The sequence below is a fragment of the Diospyros lotus genome, chromosome 14 (genome assembly GCF_014633365.1).
Source record: "Diospyros lotus cultivar Yz01 chromosome 14, ASM1463336v1, whole genome shotgun sequence".
Taxonomy (NCBI): Eukaryota; Viridiplantae; Streptophyta; class Magnoliopsida; order Ericales; family Ebenaceae; genus Diospyros; species Diospyros lotus.
Window position 1 is genome coordinate 7,996,628 of NC_068351.1, and position 22,284 is coordinate 8,018,911.

Sequence of the window (22,284 nt, forward strand, 5' to 3'; positions counted from 1 at the left end):
CTAGTTACCCACCAGCAACAGCAATTAATAGCAATGGTAGCCTCCTAGCCAGCCAGCCAGCCAGGGAATGCCGGCCCTAAGCCCCCACCCACGCACCAACTATTAGTTCCCCACGTTTTACAATTTGCTTAAGACTAGGAGGAATTTAGCTTTAATTACTGCCCTAAGCTCCGAACAAAATATGTTTTAAACTCTCGCCATTAGATTTGCCATCATCGCACGTGAAAGGTTCATTATGTAAAACACGAGCTATGATACGTCATCTGTATCATATAAGCTCCTTCTCGATCCTCCTTTAAAACGTGCGTAACGTTGAACCTACCTAGCTTGGATTGAATCATAGTACTTGACAAATTTGGTTACGTTTTGCAATTCTTCAGGTGAATGCATCTGAAAACGTTGGAAAAATCTCAGGCTATATTTTTCTCAAAAGATAGGCAGAATACAGTGCATTTACAAAGTTTACAACGAGATTTAATCGTGCAATGCCCCGCGCGTGAATCATATGGAGCAGCATCTAGAAATATTATTGTAATCAATTAATTTTGTATCTACTAATCAGCTTAGAATCGCCATATTAGACCCTTAAACACCCCCCCCCCAAGAAGAATTAATAAGTGTTTATTTACGGAGTTCAAAGCAAATTAGCACCCTCGAAACTTCTTATTGCATGTTAGCACCCACAGTAACGCAGTTTTCAATTTTGATCTTCTTTTTTTCGTGCCTTCTGTTTTTTATTTTAGTTTACTTAAAATGTATATATAAAAATTTAGCATACTTTTTGATAACTTAATTTGAAACGCTATATTATTTTTATTTTTTAAATAAAAAAGAAAAAAAAGAAAGAAAGCCCTTCCATGCTTTAGCCACCTGCAGATCTGTGGCCCGTAGGTGGGCTTTTAGGCATCCCACGGTATAAATCTCAAACATGCAAACAATGTGGAGGGATATTATCAAGATTCAGTAAACCCATCCTCAAAAAAAAGCACTAAACTTACGAACCCACCTTCTATCTCTTTCTATGAGCCATGAAATCTAACCTAGAGAATGGTTCATATTGAATCATAATTTCCACACCAGAGAGGTGCTAAAGTGTACACATTTTCCATATATAGTCACCAGGATTATCATTTTTCTTGATAAGACTATATCCATGCAGACTTTTTAATGTAAATATTTATACAATGTGACGTAACAACGATATTAGCGTGACCAAGCATAAGCTAGGAACAGGATGTAAAATTAAAGCTTGCGAGTAAGCTTGAAAAACTTGATATAACTGAATGGCTTACCAGGTCAATTCAACACTAATTAAAACGGGGGTGGGTCAAAAACAGATTTGGTTTTGGTTGTACAACTACAGCTGATCCCAAATTGAAGACAAAAATCCTTCCTAATCCTGATATAAACATGACAACATGATCATATTATTGCGCAACAAATTTGCATACAAACACCTACAAGAAAAGGTGTAATTTACAAGAGCAGGTGGGGGTTTGTACATGCAATAAATTTACCCGCACCATACCTGGCTTCTATGCAAGGTTCCAGCAAGCAGCAGCCATTTGCTTGTATTTGAGAGGATTAAAAATACCACCCCAAGGAGCCAATTGTCAAGATGGTATCCCATGATGTAGTAATTCATGTTTCACGAGTCCCGGGGTCGGGCAAGCCAGAGAGAACTAAGGGCCCGAAGTCGGGAGAAATAGTCGCTTATGGCAAGGAGGGCGCGAGCAGATTGTCTGGTTGTCAATACACGGTGCATTTGTTGTAAGGTTTGTTGTCGCAGATTATCAGCCTGTAATTGACAAAAGGAAATTTAAATGACAAGAAATGATGGTTGGTTTTCAAAGATCTAAATCAATCGGTAGGAAAGGTAATGTTATCGAGCTGGCCCAGCAGCATTGCAAGCATGTGTAACGGGAACACATGAGACATTTGGCTGCTGACAATTCATTTCTGCCATTCAAGGAGAAGCTGAGTGGAAACCCGTTCCAATTTGAGGCCATGGAAAACCCATCCCAAGGTAAACTATAAACTCAAAGAAGCTTTGCCGGAAGGCAGTGATTCAAATGCATACTTGTGACACACACATACGACTCAGATTCCGATGCAGAGCAAATTAACACAAGTGATCTCATCAAATTCAGTGTGACCGTGCTTGAAGCCCTTGTTAAACCCACTTAAATGCTTGTCAGAATGAATACTTGCCCAAAATAATTTGCACAAACAAAATAGTGTAATATCTCTCCCAGAAGGGCCCAATTAAATTGGAAGTTCAGGAAAATGGCACTACACTCAAAAAGTTTCATATATCAAACCAATGTTGTACCTAGAAGAGTTTTCTTAAAACATGAGTTGAGGATTTTCAAAATAGGAACAACACATCAAATGAACTTACCATTGCCATATCCCAAGTTACTAACTATTTAAACTATGATTTCTCGTAAACCAATCAGGGCACTCCAACCATAGAAGATGAAAAGCAGATAATGAAAAAGCAACAAATGAGAAATTTACCTGGCGGACAAAACCTTCCAAAGTTCCTAGCTTCCCCATAGCCATTGCCATTTGACCCATATAATTTGCCACATTACCCGAAGACCCTGAAGGGCCAGGAGAACCATTGACCAATGTCTCAGCCAGAGATTGTTGCAATGCTTCCATTCCCTGAGACAGAGCCTCTTCTGCCTGTTGTGATGATTGCTGTAAGTTGCAGATGCCCAGTAACTGTTGTTCGGTCAGAGGCTCTAATTGATTCATCAGCAGCTGGAGTAATGTTAAACACAATCAACAAATTTAACTGATCACATAACCAAACAAACCAAATGAGAAATCATAAAGATTAAGCCCCAATAATCTTATATATCGTAATTCTTAATATCTGTGGTCAAATACATAAATGGTAAATATCCCATGCTTTTTCCTGTCACGAGTTTCTGGATACATTTTCTACCAAAGTGCATTAACAAGAAAACATGCAGTCATTCAATTCTAATAGTTAGCACGTAACCATGCCATGGCATGACATAACTAGTTTATACAAACAAATTTCAAAACCTCTCAGATCCCCAGAGTCCCAAGATACGAGAACATTATAATGACAATATACTTGTATCTATGTACATCAATTCTTGGCTAAGGCAACCATAAATACCTAACCATGATTAACTCAAAAAAAAAAAAAAAATTAACCATGACTATGTTCCTTTTCATAGTCACAGCGCATGAAAAGAACGATAATATATGACATGAATTTTTTGTCCATCAAAATATTTTCTCAATGGACATATCCAGTAGATGAAAAGAGTGAACTTGTAGAGAATCTCACTTTGAGAAGTTCAGATGAGCGGAAGCCACCAATCCACATAAAACACCGCTCAGCAGGGGTTTTCCACATTCCTGACAAGATATGGAAGACATCAGCCTTAGCTGCATTGGACTTCAGCCTAAAGATGTCATCAAATTGAGTGATGACATTATCCACAATGGTGCGAAGCTCAACATCACTTGCATGAGAATTGACTGCTGTTCTGAGCTCATTTATTTGCCGATTGTGCTCTTCCAACCATCGTGCATATTCTACATCAAACGCCAAGGCCCCTGCACAAAAATCCATTCAACATGGGTATCTGTTTCAAACCATTTTTTTAGGGCAAATCTACAAAACGAGCTCCAAGAAAGCAAAATATGCCAACATGAAGTAGCACTGAAAAAGGAAAAGCCAAAGTACTGTCCATTACTAATTTGATTTACCACATGCAGGAAAAAAACCAGAGAAAATTCCCCCAATGAAGTGCATATGGCATGAACACTAGAAAAATAACCAGGCAATCAAGTTTAAGCATGCGGGGAATGCAGCACCATAGGTACCTCATACCTCCATATTTAACAATTGATCTTACTTCCCAACTGATCTTCTAGTGCCTCTCCCTCACAATCACCCCTCCCCACCCAGGAAAAAAAAAAAAACCAACAATGCCAAAAAAGAGTGTCCCTAATGCTCTGGTTTGCAACAGTCAGGGGAAGATCATTTTTGTATGCAGCCTTACTCTTATTTTACAAAGAGATTGTTTTCACAACTCAAACCCATGACCCTTCCAGTCACATCAGAATAACCTCACCATTGCTATTAAGAGTTGCCCTCGAAAAGGGTAAAAACAAAATAAGTAAATATCAAGCATATAAAAAATTGCCATTTAAAATTTATAACAACAAATTTGATTGACTAGTAAATGGTTCTAAGCTCACTCAAGCACAGATATAATGACCTTAGTGTGTGATTGTTAATTCAGCCAGAATAACTGTAAACTGGTCTAAATAATGCTCTGGATATATCCTCATGCACTTCAACACAAAGAAAAGGCCTTAAAGAGATAAGCATAGGGAACCGACATCTCTCATCATATGCAGTTTCGAATAACTGTCCAAAAATCATGGTTGAACTTAATGTTTATATGTTTCCTCTTTCAGGAATTTCAGCAGCCATGATACTGACTTGGGATAGGGAGTCAACATTTTATCATATGCAGTTTGGAAAAACTGTCCTGTTGTACATTTAAAATATCATGTTTCATTAGATATGTTAAGGCAAAGACCAAGTACCATATTTCAGGAACAAAAAGTACAGTTCACTAGTATTTTTTTGATGATAGAACATATCAGGTCATCTTGAGCACCATTTATTAACTTTATTGATATGTCATATGTGGCACTTCCTATTTTAGAAGTTCATATACACTGAATTCATAGATTATCATTTCCTGATATAGCTCCACTTAGAAGAACTCAATGATAATAAATGGATATTGTATACTAAATTGTGGGGGGAGGGGGGAAGAGAGAGAGAGCGCATGTATATATACAAGATGTACAGTGGTTTGCACTTCATAATGTCATGCTACTTCACAAATAAATACAAATTGTCAAAAAAATGTGTATATATCTAAGAAAATTAAAGATTATTTGTAACTTCTGATACCCTGGTTTTACACAAATATTTACCATAATCTTTATGTGCATGTGATTATGGCATTGTTGTTTACCTCTGATTGAACTAGGTCAGTGATCCTTGACCCAATCACTTACCAATTTGCTCAACTTACACACCATTGGAAGTGAAGACATAGAACATTGTTATGACAGAATCCAGCATATAACCACCAGAAATAATTTTTTTTACTTTCTTTTTTTGACCTCTTTGCCACCAAAAAAAAAAAGAGAAAAAAATAAGAAAAAGGAAAGGAAAGGAAATGTTGCATACAAGCACGGCCTTCTCCTCACCCTTGCAAAGCAGGCAAGGGCAGCATCATGCACTGGGAATGCCCTCTTTATTTCTTCTTTTGTGAGATGGCTACTCACATTAACCCCAAGAGCAAAATAGCAAATTGAAAATCCAATAAGAAATTAGTAGTATTTGTCACAAAACGGATTTTACTTTTTTCCCACATCTAATTTGACCACTCAAAAATGTGACCAACAACAAAGGTGCAGGCTGCCTCTAGTTTCTAGCCCAAGTGGCAACCTTGGGAGTCGCACTACTGAAATATTGGAGTCTATACACATAACCCCCCCAAAAAAAAAAATAAATAAATAATAATAATAATAAAGAAAGAAAGAAAACCAAAAAATAATAATTATTTTTTGGGAGAGAGATACCAATAATAACCAAGCAAAAATAAAAAATTATCAAAAAAGCAAAAGAAAACTTTTGAAGTTCATATAGAAATAATGCAATTTCACAACTGCTAGAGACAAGGAAGCAAGGGTCAAGCCAAATATAGGCTGATTGGTTTATAACCCCTGTGCCACACAGATCTGGCTTAACTCATTTTGCAAAGCCTTCAAGGAAATAACCTCTCAGTCCATTCATCAAACGGGGTGTCAGATTGTTCCTCTCGAGTCAGTTACTATATCAAACAAAAAGGCAAACTCCACCCAAAAGTTCTACAAAATAAGTGAACTACAAGAGCCCTTTTGACATGTTTAGTGGAGACCAATTTGGACAGGATTATACGCCCAAGTTTGGCCTAAACAAGCTGATTCCTGAACAAAAATAACAACACCGAGCCTGAATCCCATTAGGTTACAGAAGCCCTGGATTCTAACTTGCTAACCATCTCTATTTATGACCATATCCTCTATAAAGCATATTCCATATCATGCCTAAACAGTATCCTAATAAATTTCCTTCAGTCTTCCTCCACCATTTTCCCTACAAAATTTAATTTTTCCATGCCACTTTCTTCATATGTGTGTTTATTGGACTTCTATCCATGTTTTCAAATCATCTAAGCAAGTCTCTCAGATCTTATTGTTAATAGACATTACTTCAACCCCATTATAAATAACCTCATTTTTAATTTTGTCTTTTGTTTATGGTTATGTCCACAGTAACATCCTCAACCCAATTACACTAATATTTTATACATGCTGGTAAAGAACAGTCCAATATTCCTTGGCATGTAACAGAATAGCCTTATAGCTGTCCAGATGATGTGCAAAGAAGACAACAAAACTACAGTCAAGACACCATTATGTCAACTGAACAGCCTGCGTAGAACAAGAAAAAGACACGGCATATTTCTTTAGGCAAGCATATTCATAGGTTCTATCCAATTGAAAAGATATTAGCTTCACCAACATATTTCAGGAGCAAAAACTAAAATCTAATTATCTCCAATCACATGTGCCACAGCTACAAAATCCAACTGCTAAATGAATAAAGAAATTTTGAATACTAGGATTCACGAGGAATGGCAACAGGGCAGGTTTGTGGCGGGGAGGCCTTCCCCATCTCCCACTCCGGTTCTCCATATCACTCCCCACCCTGCCCTGTACCCCAGTGGGGCAGAATAGTTGATCCCAACCCCATCCCCAAAGGGGGCAAGGAGGGGATTCCCATTTCCCAGAAAAATAATTTGAAAACTATTTTACTATTAAAATTTTTAATAATAGTAAACAAAAAAATATAACATTATTAGGACAAAAAAATTATAATAAACAAAAATTATAACATTATTAAGCAAATGCTTGCAAAAACCACCAAGGATTTTTCAGATTACTCAAGAACAACAAAACATATCAAAATCCCCCAGTTAAAAACCAAAATAAATTACTTGTCCACCACAAAATGCTTTGAACCTTGCTTCATCCACAAGTGCAATAGCTTCAACTCAACTTTATTTATATATCCATAATATATTATATAGTATGAAAAAAATTATATAAATAGTGGGGGCATGGTGGGTCCCAACGGGGATGGGTTATTTTGCCATCCATGTCTAGCATACATAAAATCCAGAACTGCAAGTGAAAATAAAGATACAGGCAGTACAATATGGCATGCATACCATTTCCACCTGTTGCATGGGACTGATCTCCTGAACTTGAAATGAATATTCCCTGAAATAGGAAATCAAAAAGAATAAATTCGAAAAATAAGTGTACTAAATGCATAACATCATCCGCTAGACAAACATAAAACAAATACAAAAAGGAGTATTTTACACAATGCAGATGAAATGCAATACTAAAAGACATGTCTAAAACCACAAGGACATAAGAATTTAACCTGCTGGCGAGCACGCTGCAGCTCCTGCTCAAGTTGTGTAAGCTTCAGCCGACTACTCTCCAGCTGTTGTACATAGGCCTATAGAATAAAAAAGTGGCAAGAAAAGCATTCAAGTCAAACTCAAGAACCCAGAAACAAGATTGCACGACCGTTCATGCTTATACATACATATTTAAGGCAGTGCTTCTAACTGATAATTATCAATATGCATTCATGAAAAGTACTTAAAAGAAGAAAAGTCCTCAGCAAATGATCTCAAGCTTGTCACATCCAGGGTCAACCTTCTATTCTTAATAATGATAGCCATTGTACGAGTTCAGAATGTTACTTTAATGAAAAGTTATAGTTTCAGACTTTTGAGGGCCCAGTTGCTTATTGTACTGAAACCAGCAAAAACATGAGGACGCTTTAAATAACCTAGGTCTAAAAACTGCTTTCAGAAAATTTGCTTTAAAACTTTGGATCAGGGTTTGACTTTGCACCATAAATCAGTCCCACGCAAGAAAGAAAACTATGTGAAAACAGTGTGTCTTCAAACATTTTGAACAATTTTAGGGTACTTGAATCTCTAATTGATGAAAAACATGAACACCAATAATTCCCCTACACATTCTATGTTACAGGACTCCTTTAAATACAGCTATACTACTTATCTTCTAGCTAAAGTTTAGGGAATTTAAAATACAAAACAGCAGATTTTGGAGAAAATTTTTCTCCTGATTTTTCTCCTAAATCTTAGGCTTGGGCTAAGACTGTTATCTTCTTTCTTTTAGCCTTATCTTCGGGTTCAATCTTCTTTCAGCTTTATCTCTATCATCTCGAGAACTTCTTCTTCAACACTCCCTTTCAAGCTGGCAAATAGATATCTTTCATTCCCGACTTGCCTCTAATCACCTCAAATCCTTGTTTAGTCATTGCCTTGGTGAGAATATCAGCTTCTTGTAGGCTGGTAGGGATATACACCAGATTTATTCCACCATCTTCAATTTCTTGCTTTATGAATTGCCTATCAATTCTCTAATGCTTCATCCAGTCATGTTGAATTGGGTTGTTTACTATACTAATGACAGATTTACTGTCACAATATAGTCTTGTAGGGTCTGTATTAGGCATCTTCAAGTCATTCATGAACTTCCCTAGCCATATCACTTCACAGATACCCTGAGATATAGCTCGGTATTCTACTCTAGCACTACTTCTAGCTATCACACTCTGTTTCTTGCTCCTCTATATCACTAGATTACCCCATAATTTCATGCAATAACCAGAAGTTGATTTGTTATCTTCTAAGGAACTCGTCCAATCAGCATCTACAAACCCTTGAATTCCTCAGTTTTCAGTCTTTCTAAATAAAATACCCTTACCAAGAGTCCCTTTAAGATATCTTAGGATATGATAGGCTGCATTCAAGTGTTTACTGGTGGGTGAATGCATGTATTGACTTACTTTACTCACTACATATGCAATATCCAGCCGTGTAAGAGACAAATAGATCAACCTTCCTACTAATCTCTAATATCTCTCTCTATCAACTGCTTTCTCTGTCCCATCTTTATTGAATTTCCAGTTGGGTTCCAATGGTGTGTTGGCTGGTTTATAGCCAAGTTTGTCTGTCTCCTTTAGTAGATCTAGTGTATATTTCCTTTGAGAGATAAGAATTCCCTCCTTACTCCTTGCCACTTCCATTCCAAGAAAATACCTCATTTGCCCAAGGTCTTTAACTTCAAAAGCCTGTTGTAATTGCCCCTTTAATGCTTTGATCTCTTGCTGGTCATCACTTGTAACTATAATATCATCTACATAGACAATTAAGATAGTTTTTAAGCCATTGGCAACATGTTTGATGAACAACGTATGGTCAGACTATCCTTGTTGATATCCTAGCTGATGCAATGTGCTGCTAAACCTCTTGAACCAGGCCCTAAGGGATTGTTTTAGGCCATACGAAGATTTTATTAACTTGCAAAACTTCCATTTTTCTTCAAACCCGGGAGGGATTCTCATAAATATCTCCTCTTCTAGATCCCCATTAAGAAATGCATTTTTTATATCAAATTAATGTAATTCCCAATCTAGGTTAGTTGCAAGTGACAATAACACACGTATAGAATTCAGTATTGCAACAGGTGCAAAGATCTCTTCATAATCTATACCTTGTGTTTGAGTGAAGCCTTGGACCACTAACCTAGCCTTAAATCTCTCAATACTCCCATCAGCTTTGTGTTTTACAGTAAATACCCATTTACTTCCTGCCACTTTCTTGTTCGGAGGTAGATTTACCACTTCCCATGTACCATTCTTTGTTAGTGCATCCATTTTTTTCTGTACAGCTCTTCTCCATTCTGGAATTTGTAGGGCCTCATTGATGTTTTTAGGTATTTGCACCTCATCAACCTTTATTGTGAATGCCCTAAAACTTGGGGATAATCGAGAGTATACCGAATGGTTAGAAATAGGGTGTTTAGTGCATGACCTTACCCCTTTCCTCCAAGCAATTGGAATATCCAAATCATATAATTCTAGTTCTTCATTGTTTGTTCTTCTGTTTTCCTCAACTCGTACTACTGCTTCAGTCCTTTCTTCCTCTTCATGTGTTGGACCTTCTTCCGGGGCTGATGATTGGTCTTTGCCTTGGTTCAAGATCCCTTCTCCTTGAATATACTTTGATTAGCAGCTGTGATTTTTCTGGAATATGTTGTTGTTCTCCCCCTAAATTAGTTATATATCATTCAGAATAAGATTAGAAGAAATAATTGTTTCAGGCAAAATATTAACATCCCTACCTTGGTCTGCACTATGAATCTCCCCCTGCAAACTGTTGGTAGGGTAGTAACATTGATACTCGAGAAAAGAGACATCACAAGATACAAGAAATTTCTTAGTGTTAGGACAGCAACAATTGTAGCCTTGTTGTGTGGGAGAATAACCAACAAACACACACTTCAAAGACTTGGGATGTAACTTAGAATGATAATTGTGAACAAATGTTGTACATCCAAAGATTTTAGGGGACAAGGAATTTAACATGCTGGTTAGAAGGGGATAGGAGGTAATGAGAGTGTTTAAGGGAGTTTTGAAGTTGAGGACCCTAGTAGGAAGCCTATTGATGAGATAGGCAGTAGTGAGAATAGCTTCTCCCCAAAAGGAAGTAGGGACAAAGCTGGAAAACATTAGGGTTTTGGCGGTTTCAAGAAAATGCCTATTTTTTTCTTTCGGCCACTCCATTTTGTTGGGGGTTATAGGGGCATGTGCTTTAGTGAACAATACCATTGTCACTCAAATATGTCTCAAATTCGGTGGAGAAGTATTCTCTTCCATTATTCGATCGAAGGATATGGATGGAAGTTGAAAAATGTTAAGGACCATTTGATGAAATTTCTTGAATATTTTGTAAACTTCAGATTTTTCTTTCATCAAAAAAACCCAACACACCCTAATATGATCATCTATGAAGGTGACAAACCAACGAGTGTGAGTTAGATTGGATATTTTAGTTGGTCCCCACACATCACTATGGATTAGATAAAAAGGTTTGGTTGTTTGATAGGAATGAATGGGATGAGAAGATTTTGTTTGTTTAGCGAGAATACATTGTTCACAATTGAAGGAATCACTCATTTTATTGCCAAACAATGGAGGGTACAAAATCTTCAAATATCTAAAGCTAGGATGGCCTAATCTCTTGTGCCATAAACAGATGTTAATTTGAAACAGCAGAAGAAACAAAAGAATTATGTAACCTAGAGGCACCAGCTAGTCCTTTCACATAGTAGAGACCTTTCTCCTTAACATTGCCAATCATCCTCCCCGAAATTAGGTCCTAAAATACACATTGAGTGGAAGAGAGAGTCACTTTGCAATTCATGTCTCTAGTAACTTTGTTGATAGATAAAAAATTGCATCTTAAAGAGGGCACATATAAGATAGATTTCAGCCACAAGTCACCTAAATATACCGAACCTTCTCATTCAACATAGGATATTGTACCATTTGCTATAGTCACCTTTAGATCCCCCTCTCACAGCGTTCGTAATTAGTCATGCTACATAGGGAACCAGTCATATGGTCGGAGGCCCCATTGTCAACAATCCACTCATTCCTATTTAGCAATTTAGAGAGATAGCAACTATGAACCGTACCTTGGTTCACCTGGTAGGTTGATGGATTGGGTATTTCCATAGAACCCAAGAGTTTTGGAACCCTGGTCTGGTTCAAAACTTGCTGTAAGACCTCTAGCTGATCAGGTGTTAAGGTAAAATTAGTATTTTTACCTTCTTCAACATCAATCGCATAGGCTACTTGTGGCTTCTTCTGATTTTGATTCCTCCCTTTCCAATTAGCAGGCTTCCTATGTATTTTCCAACAATTTTCTTTAGTGTGGTAGGGTTTTTGACAGTGGTCACACCATGGTCTGTTCCTTGACTGATCTCCATGAGTTGCAGCTGCCCTTTGTTTAGAGGCTGTAAGGGCTTATCCACTTTGATTGTTAACCTCCGGTGCTGCATTTAACATCACCTTTCTGCAGCTTTCTTCCCTCCTAACTTCAACAAAGGCCTCTTTGATAGAAAGGAAAGGTTTTGTTCCTAGCAGCCTCCCTCTGACTTCATCTAAGTCAGAGTTCAGCCCATGTAGGAAATCAAATACCCTTTCTTTTTCTATCATTTTTGAATACTTCACCCCATCCTTTGTACACTCCCAATTTACATCAAAAAATAGGTTCATCTCCTGCCATAGTTCAGATAATATATTGTACTAATCAACCACCGAATGGTTACCTTGGTGGGTGGTTCTTAGGGCTGATCACACTTCAAAACATTGTGCTATGTTCTCCATGTCTGAATAGAAACTTTAAACAGCATCCCATACTTCTTTCACTGTTTTGTAGAATAGATAGGTTCTCCCTATCTTTGGCTCCATGGAATTGATGAGCCAAGCCATCACTGTAGAGTTTTCAGCATCACATGTTTCATAATTGGCAGCTTCCGAATCTGGCTGTGAAATTCCTCCTATCAGGTATCCCATTTTTCCTTTGCCTTTCATCACCAACATGACTGACTGAGACCATTCTCGAAAATTGGTCCCATTGAGTTTATGTTGTGTGATTTGGAGAGTAAGGTGATCTAACGAAATGGGGGAAAGAAATGGGGGAAGAGGCTGGGAGTATGGATCAAGAGGCTGTAGGGGAAATAGTTGAAGTTTCACTGATCGGAGAAGAACTAGCCATCTTGAGGAGATTTGGTGTGAAACGAAGAATGCGCACGTTATCGAGAACCTAGGCTCTGATATCATGAACAATTTTAGAGTACTTGAATCTATAATTGATGAAAAACGTAAACACCAATAATTCCCCCACACATTCTATGTTACAAGACTCCTTTAAATACAGCTGTACTACTTATCTTCTAGCTAAAGTTTAGGGAATTTAAAATACAAAACAACAGATTTTGGAGAGAATTTTTCTCCTGATTTTTCTCCTAAATCTTAGGCTTTAGCTAAGACTGTTATCTTCTTTCATTTAGCCTTATCTTCGGGTTCAATCTTCTTTCAGCTTTATCTCTATCATCTAGAGAGCTTCTTCTTCAACACATTTCATTATATAAAACAACAAAATTGAGAAAAAAAAATGAAAATATAAAATGAAAACCGAGAGACTGTAAACAAAGTCCCTTACATTTCCTATCTCCATTTGGTTCTCCTGTTTTGAGAGTTATTCACAAATTTCAGAACCCGAGGTATTGTAGTATCCCTTTTGATTGAGTTCCCTATCTTAAAGAGTTTTTTCAAGCTTGGTTAGAGGTTTGTTACCTAGCCTTCCATTCACACCTTTTATCAGTTTAAGAATTACCTCTGTGTATTAGGGATTTTTAATATTGTCAGGATCGGATCACACAAACCACATACAGAAATCATGAGAAAATTAAGACCCAGAAATTTAAGATGGTTCAACCACAATGCCTACATCCACAATCCCACAACAAAAAGATAATCCACTACTTAGTAGTTTTGCATGGAAAAATTACAGAACCCTCCCAGAACACATCTCGACTCTAAATAACTGGTCTTACACCCACACCCTGGGGACACTAGTTATAGAATCGAGGCACACTCAGAACACACAACTACAATAGTCTGACTACATCATTTCATAGATTATTAGTGCAGTCCATCAACAACTAAACTAAGGGTTGCCCATTTATAGGCAAAAACTCATGACTCTAGTTGGATTGGGTTTCCTAAATTTATCCTCATCCCCTATCACAGTCAGATTGGGTTTTATTTGAGAGACTTGATCTCAATCAAATATGAATTTGAGGTGTTATCTAACAATTCTTCCCTTGACTTAAAATCCCTACCACACCAAATCTCTATTACAATCTACCGAGCCCAAAAGTCACATATCATGGGCCAAATCTACACATGCCCAAAACAAGTCAGGTGACATACCCAAATAAGCTGATTCAATCAACCTCCAGCAAATATGTCCCATCTTCAAGCTTTCCTGACAGCATCTTCAGCGATGGCTGGCTTCCTCCCTTCAACTGCGGCCTCCTTCAACAACAGCAATGGCAGCAGCATCTTCCTTGCAACAACTACAGCAGAAACATCTTCTGCTACACAACAAGTGACAACAGCTTCACTTCATAAATTAGCAACATGCATGCAAGGGGAACTTCTCCCTCAACAGCAACGCTTGATGGCATCCTCCCTTCACCAGCGGACTCCTCCCCATGGTGGCAACAAATCTTCTTTCACACCAAAATTGTGGCAACAAATTAACTTCAATAAAAAAATCTTCTCTCTCAAGTCTCAACAACAGCAATGTGCTTCTTATGCTGGCCTCTTGCTCAAAACTACAATGGATCAGAATCAAACCCCCAAATCTGACCTTCTAAGCTCTCACACAAACCAATGAGGGCCTCATGTATCAAGGCTAAAACAAACTCAAAACTCAAACCCAAACTGGATGTTGCTCACAGAACACAGAAAATCACCAATTTCTGTAACAATCAAAGAACCACAATCATCCAAAATAAAACTTGCAATGCAAGCCAAGAAGCCAAATCTTGTTCCTGCCAAACCAGGTTGTCATGTACCTAGGGTTTAGCCGGAGGTAATTAGGATCAAGAACAGTAGGATTGGAGGGAGAATTGGTTAGAAATGGGGGAGAGTTGCAGACAGGATAGAGGAAGGGCGAGATCAGAGAGAAATAAGAGGGAAACTAGAGGGAATTTGAGAGAATTGATGAGAGAGAAAGTTGAAATTCAATTAACAATTCAAAACATCCCTACCAACAGACTTCAGTAGCTTTATATAGCTACTCTACAGAAAATAACAAACTAACAGAAAAATACAACCAAAGGAAAATACAAGTAAAATGTAAAATAGGCTAATTACTATTTTAGCCCTAGCCCTTGGGTCCTAACATTTCACCCCTCTTAATACATTTTTTATCCCCAAAAAATGCCAACTCTCTACAACTTCCAATATGCTTTTTACTTCTCTTCCACAGCTTGGACGGCATAATCTTGATAAACTTTTATAAGCCTAATACATTGTCAATAGCTCTCTTTGACTCATCTGTTGAAACAAAACCAAAAGCTACCTCTCTGGTTGTCGTAGTTAGTAGCTGAAACCTGCCGACTGTTGTTCACACCAATTTTCCCCATCACTGCTCCTTCGATGTTGGCTGTTTGGAGTCTAGAGGAATGACTAACTGTACCCATGACTTCCTTTAATAGTTCATCACCATCTAAAACAAGTAAGGATGGGAGACACGCATCCATAGCTACAATTAATGTATTCCAGCCAAACCAACGGCCATTCTCTACTGCAAAAATATCTCCAATAACCTGCAAATGCAGAGATAGAGTAATGTAGACTTGCTTCAGATACCCAAACAAACCTGTCTGAGAGCAGCAGAACTTGGAGTTGTTGCAACATCAATTCCAGTCATCACTCCATCCTTCATTACAGTAGACAAAAATCCTAATTGGTCAACTAGAATGAGAATAAACAAAACAGCAAGAGCTTTGTTCTCCACAGCAGAACTTTTGGTTCCTTTAGATATTCCTCTTAGTTGAAACCTCAATAGAGATTTATTTGTTGAAGCCATATTCTCTGACATCTCCAGAGCAGTGTTTTGCTTTATTGGCACAGAGTACCATAACCTTCCTTGAAAAATTGAATTGTCCAACTCATGCAAAACCTTGTTTCCAACCATAAAGCCTGCTTTAGTTCTTTTTCATAGCTGTCCTCCAATTACAAGTAGCTTCCATATTTCCTTATCAAACACACTTACCTTCACAATATTGGAAGATATCTCAACTGAGGATATATCTCCAATCATACATTTCAAATAATAGTAAAGGACTCAAATTTCTTTGCCAGCCAAGAACCAATCTGATACTGCAACTCACCAACTGGAATTTGAACAAATAAAATAGTAGAAAACTCTTCCTCCCAAGCTGTGTCTTGCTCACTGCCATACGCCCAAGATTTATTTTCAACACATTTCTCCTCCAATGGTGTCCCAATGTCAATTCCTACAACTGCCCTTCTTGTCCAGACATATTAATTGCAGGAAGAGATGAGAAAGTTCCACAGGTTCCTCAATGATTGAAACATGGCCTCGACCTTCATCCCCAACATGATTTATAGCCAGATTGTAAAGTCACTTAGAGCAATAGGCAACCTAGGGCACCAAAATTGAAAATGGGAGAAGAAGAAATGCTCTTGAGAACTTTTCAATTGAGAGAATGAAAAATGAAAAACTCAACATACAAAGGAAAGGCTCGCTAAGTTTATATACTGTTGAGCTTAAACTGTTAAGCTAAACACCGCCAAAGCTTGCTAGCTATCAATACAAGCAACATATATATCAAAAACACAACAGCTAACTAATCAGCAATACAATAGATAATAAAAGCTGAGACAAACTAAGATGAATTTAGTTAAGTTCTTCCACATTCCCCCTCAAATCAGACTTCCCTTTGGACATCTTCCTGTTTGAAAAACTGCTACAAGAATCAGCAACGACAGAAGACTTTCGCATATGCAATTGATCACACAAATACTTGAATCTGCTCCTTGGTAACTCTTTAGTGAATATATCTGCCACCTGATGAGTGGTAGGCACATATCTAATTTCTACTTCATTCTTCTCCACCTTCTCTCTAACAAAATGTATATCAATTCCAATATGCTTAGTGCGAGAATGAAAAACAGGATTCTCAGCAATACTTTTGGCTGCTAGATTATCATTCCAAATAACTGGAATATGAGAATATGAATATCCCAGCTCACCAAATAACGATTACACCCATAACACCTCGGTGACACCCTGGGCAATGGCCCTATATTCAGCTTCCCCAATTGATCTTGCAACCACATACTGTTTCTTAGAACTCCAAACAATTAGATTGTTACCAAGAAAAGCACACGCTCCACTAGTTGACCGTCTAAATACTTTACAACCAACATGATCAGCATAGGTATATACAACAAGGGTAAACCAGTAGGAGAGGGCGAAAAGAATAAGTCCAAACCAATGGTACCCTTAAGGTAGCGAAGTAATCGCTTACATGCTAACCAATGTTGTTGCTTGGGATCTGATAGAAATTGACTTAGCTTGTTCACACCAAATGCGATATCCGGTTTGGCATAAGTCAAGTATTGTAAGGACCCAATAATTGTCCAATACAAAGAGGGATTGACAAAAGACTCACCCTCATTAGTTAAGGATGCAGCAGAATTAACTAGGGTGTCACAAGAATTACAGTCCTTCATAACAACCTTCTCCAACAGATCTAGAATGTACTTAGACTAACTAAGGTAAATCCCACTACTATCTCTATATGCTTCAAACTCTGGGAAATAGTTGATAGATCCAAGGGTCTTAAGAACAAAATGTGTATCTAGATCACGAATACATGCTTGTAGAGCAGAAGAATCAGATCTAGTAATCAAGATATCATCAACATAAACCAAGATAAAAAGTACAAAGGTAGATGTCCTTTTTATGAATAGCAAGATATCAAATACAGCCCTTGAAAAACCCCAAGATACAGCCCTTGAAAAACCCCAAAATTGAAGTGCACCCCTTAACTTCGTGTACCAAATACAGCCCTTGAAAAACCCTAAGATTGAAGTGCACCCCTTAACTTCGTGTACCAGGCTCTGGTGCTTGTTTCAACCCATAGAGGGACTTTTTCAGCCTACATACATGAGAAGGAAACTTAGAATGAACAAAACCTTCAGGTTGTGACATAAAAACGTCTTCAATGAGATCACCATTTAGAAACGCGTTGTTAACATCAACCTATTGTATATCCCAACCAAAAGTCACTGCTAATGAAAACAACACTCTAATAGTGGGTGCTTTAATGACAGGGCTGAATGTTTCAGCATAATCAATACCTGAGTTTTGAAGGAAACCTTTTGCAACCAATCGAGCCTTGTGCTTTAAAACAGTCCCATCAAAATTATACTTAGTTCTAAACACCCATTTACAGCCAATTAAATTCATGTCTTTAGAAAATGGAACCAATTCCCATGTATTATTTTTCTGTAAGGCTGAAAACTTTTCTTCCATAGCTTTGATCCATCGTGAGTCTAATAAGGCCTCATGAACTGTGCTAGGTTCTAAGGAACTCACTAAGGCATGAGGAGATGTGGTCAAAAATTGTAAGGAGCATGCAAAGACAAATTGTTAAGATTTGATATAATATGGTTTGTTGCTCCAGAATCAACAAACTACAAACTATGACTGATCTGGTAAGGAGGCCTGAGTTAATGGTTCAAAAGGTTGAGAGAACTGGCCATAAGTGGTTTTTTGTGCTAAACCTATATCAGTCATGTAGGGCTCTCATTAGAATCACCAGAGGCAGCTATATATGCTCTAGGAACAACCTGTGGATTCATAGAAGGCACTCGCGGAAAGTTCTGAGAATCATGACCAGAACTTCTTTGAAAATTTCGATTAAATCTATGATAGCACTTATCAACAAAATGCCCTAGTTTCCCACATAACTGACAGTATATTTGTCTACCAGATGATCTACCACAACCTCTACCCCCTCTATTCATATATCCACCTCCTCTTTGTACAAAACCTCCTCTATTATTACCATTTCTTGGTGCAACAAAAGTCATATTAACATTCACAAGAGTATTCATAACAGATTCAAAATGCACCGAGGACTGTGACGCCAAATTCTTAGAATTTAATCGTTGTTCATGCATCAACAATAAGTATTGCAGCACCTCTAAATCAATTTCATCCATTTGATAGGTGATTAGACTAACTATAGTCTCATAATCATGATCTAGACCGTTTAAAATAGCAAGCAGCAGATCCTTATCACTCAATAATTCACCAATAGCAGCAAGTGAATGACCGATAGTCTTAATCTTCAATATGTAATCATTAATAGATAGCGAGTCTTTTTTTACTGACCTTAGTTGCTGCTTCAATTGGAACGACTTCGCAATAGTTTGACGAGAATATAAATTCTCAAGAGAAGACCATACATCAGCAGATGATTCACAATGAATCACCTGCGCAAGCACCTCCTTGTCGATTGTAGAGAATAGCCACCCAAGCAGCAACTAATCAAATCTCATCCAATTCAGGTATTTGGAATTGACCACTGAAGCTTCGTCAATACTTATCAGATCTGATACATACTTCGGAGGCGGTGGTGATTTGTTAAGAAACAGTAACAGATCAAAAGCTCTTATCGTAGCTAGGATCTATGCTTTGCAGAAAATATAGTTGTTCAAGTCCAATTTGATAGGTATAAAACTGAACGTCTTTGCAACAGCTGAAAAATCAAACTATGAGGCAGATGACAGTGAGGTAGAGGAACATGGTGGAAGAGAGGAGGAAGAATCGCAATCAAGATTGGATGCCATAGACACAAGTCGTAAGGCTCTAATACCATGTAAAGTCACTTAGAGCAATAGGAAACCTAGGACACAAAATACTGAAAATGAGAGAAGAAGAAATGCTCTCGAGAACTTTTCAATTGAGAGAATGAAAAATGAAAAACTCAACATACAAAGGAAAGGCTCACTAAGTTTATATATTGTTGAGCCTAAACTATCAAGCTAAACACCGCCAAAGCTTGCTAGCTATCAATACAAGCAGCATATATATCAAAAACACAACAGCTAACTAATCAGCAATACAATAGATAATGAAAGATGAGACAAATTGAGATGAATTCAGTTAAGTTTTTCCACACGAATTATTAGATGAATAAATATCCTTGTTCAGAATATCAGATGCATGAAAGCTATCTTCATAGCAGTTCTCATCTCCAATTTGATTTGTAGCCTACATATCACCCAGATTCATCAGCTTCCTGCCATTGTAATATGTGGTCTACACAGATCTCCTTATCCAATCTCTCTCCATCTCCAGAATCTTGAGTTACCATTGACTGGTTCATTTCAGTTTGTTCCTCAAATTCCTGTAGATCGGAATCCCGCATTAGGACTCTAGCACCAACTTCCTTACCATTGACTGATTTTTCAGCCAGAATTTCCTAATCCAATGTAGGTAATTCAGCAACATCTTTTTCTTTCTGTTTGCCAAAATATTCCAGAGGCTCACTTTCAACAATTTCCTCCTTCAAGAGCTCTCTATTACAATCGTTCACTCCTGATGATTGATTGTCTGAATCAATCATCTCTTGGTTAGAACTTCCTAGATAATCATCTGAAGCATCTCCTTCCAACTTATAGAAAAATTCAGCTGGAATATTGAATTGATACTCCTTAGACAGCATTATGAAAAACTCCTACATTTGCTTGCGTATCACACTACCTATTTCCTCGCACATTTCACGTATCACACTGCTTGTTTCCTCATGAATTTTACTAAACTTATTATCAAATTTTGTTTCCCATGTCTCATGATTCTGGCTAAACTCCTCATGATTTTTTTTGTATCCAATTGAAACTATAGCATTATCTTGTTGCAGTTGAGACTCAAATTATTTCACATGTGCGCTATCAGCCATGGCAGAAATCTCAGGAGCAGGACAAGTTAAAGGCCAAGGAATAGGAGCTCTGTCCATCCTGAATTCAATACCATCTGTGACCTAATTGGCTTTGGTATGACGCAGTCTTAGAATTCGCCTGAACTTGACAGCAATGAACAGCTTAGATCGTTAACAATCAAGGAGTAGGAGAAGTCAGAGAAATCCGCCTCTCAACGGAATCAACCTCTAGAATTACTTCTCCTCTGCATCCGCTTCACTAATTTGCCATTATCACCCTATAGTGACTGTGGGTCAGCTGCTAAAAAGTTTCCAGAATCCAACCACTTGGAAATCTCTTAAATCTGCCTCTGTCAGTGTCGGAATTGAGGAAATCAACAACTTGATAATCGTCTCTAGCACAGCTTCATTGAATCGCCTGCCAGGAATCACCTATCAACAGCCAAACCTTGATCGTCTACTAAAATTACCAAAATCGCAACTACGAGTCAGCCAACTTTGATTCTAGACTAGCTCCAAATTTGCCTCCAATAATAGCCTAATCCAGCCGCTCAATTGCTCCTCCAATATCTGAGCCTAACCATTAAGAATTTGTCGGAATCACAATCAGATTTTCCTAGCCAAGTCGCCTTCAAATTCCGAGCCTTAGATATCAGCCGACACTCACTCAGAAATCACCTGATTGCTTCACTGTCTTGAACACAAAAATTCACTGGAATAGTCAGAATCCCTGGCTCATAACAGTCTCCATGTCCATCTCAATTGCTGCTTTCAATTTGCAAACCTATTCCACCTTTGAAACAGAAATCACCGAAGATTCACAATCACGTTCCTGAAGCACACACTGTAGCAACAGGGGACCACTGCAATCACCTTCCTGAACCGCACGCTATAGCAATCGCCAAAAATCAATCAGCCGTGAATCAGCTTGCTATGGTTCAATCAGCTCTATTTTGATTTGTCTCTTCTATCTTCAAGTCAATTCAGAATTCATGCCAAGAACCATCAGAAATTAAGAGCCGAGGAACGACTACTCTAATACCAAATTGTCATGTACCTAGAGTTTAGCCTACGGTTTGAATTGGAAATCGAAAGAATCTGAGGTAATTACGATAAAAAACAGTAGAATTGGAGGGAGAATTGGATGGAAATGGAGGAGATAATAGACAAAAACGAGGGAGAGTTGCAAATAGAACAGAGGAAAGGAGAGATCAGATGGAAACGAGAGGGAATTTGAGAGAGAGAGCTAAAATTCAATCAACAATTCAAAACATCCCTAGCAACAGACTTCAGTAACTTTATATAGCTACTTTACAGAAAATAACAAATTAACAGAAAAATACAACCAGAGGAAAATACAAGTAAAATGTAAAATAGGATAATTACTATGTTAGCCCTAGTAAACCCTCGGGTCCTAGCATAGGTCAACTAAATGCCCCAAGGGTCAACCACCAACTCTCCAACCCACAACAACCTGAAACAACCCAACACGGTGCAAAACAAAAAAGGAATCGATTCTCTTCCCTTCTTCTCTAGGCAAATACGAAGCAGAAACTTCTCCTCTTATGACAATTACTCAACAATGGCATGGCTCGCAGTTGTCCTCTCCAAATCAAAGCAACGGTGACCGGAACTCCTACACCGTAATGGCGACTACATCTCAGATCTCACTCAACCACCCATGATAACAGTGTCGTATATGGGCCT

The 22,284-nt window shown here is 37.9% G+C and overlaps 1 protein-coding gene across 8 annotated transcripts in view; it reads right to left on the reverse strand.

Moving 5' to 3' along the window:
* Nucleotides 1–1,237: 1,237 nt before the first annotated feature.
* Nucleotides 1,238–22,284, reverse strand: part of LOC127789985 (TGACG-sequence-specific DNA-binding protein TGA-2.1-like) — a 35,420-nt gene continuing 14,373 nt past the window's right edge. For all 8 annotated transcript variants that reach the window (XM_052319159.1, XM_052319158.1, XM_052319160.1 and 5 more), the window contains 5 exons: nt 7,574–7,651; nt 7,353–7,404; nt 3,332–3,603; nt 2,521–2,769; nt 1,238–1,798 (listed from right to left, as the gene is read on the reverse strand). In XM_052319159.1, the coding sequence (XP_052175119.1) occupies nt 1,649–1,798; nt 2,521–2,769; nt 3,332–3,603; nt 7,353–7,404; nt 7,574–7,651 (801 nt within the window). In that variant the 3' untranslated portion in view covers nt 1,238–1,648. The remainder of the gene's footprint in view (nt 1,799–2,520; nt 2,770–3,331; nt 3,604–7,352; nt 7,405–7,573; nt 7,652–22,284) is intronic.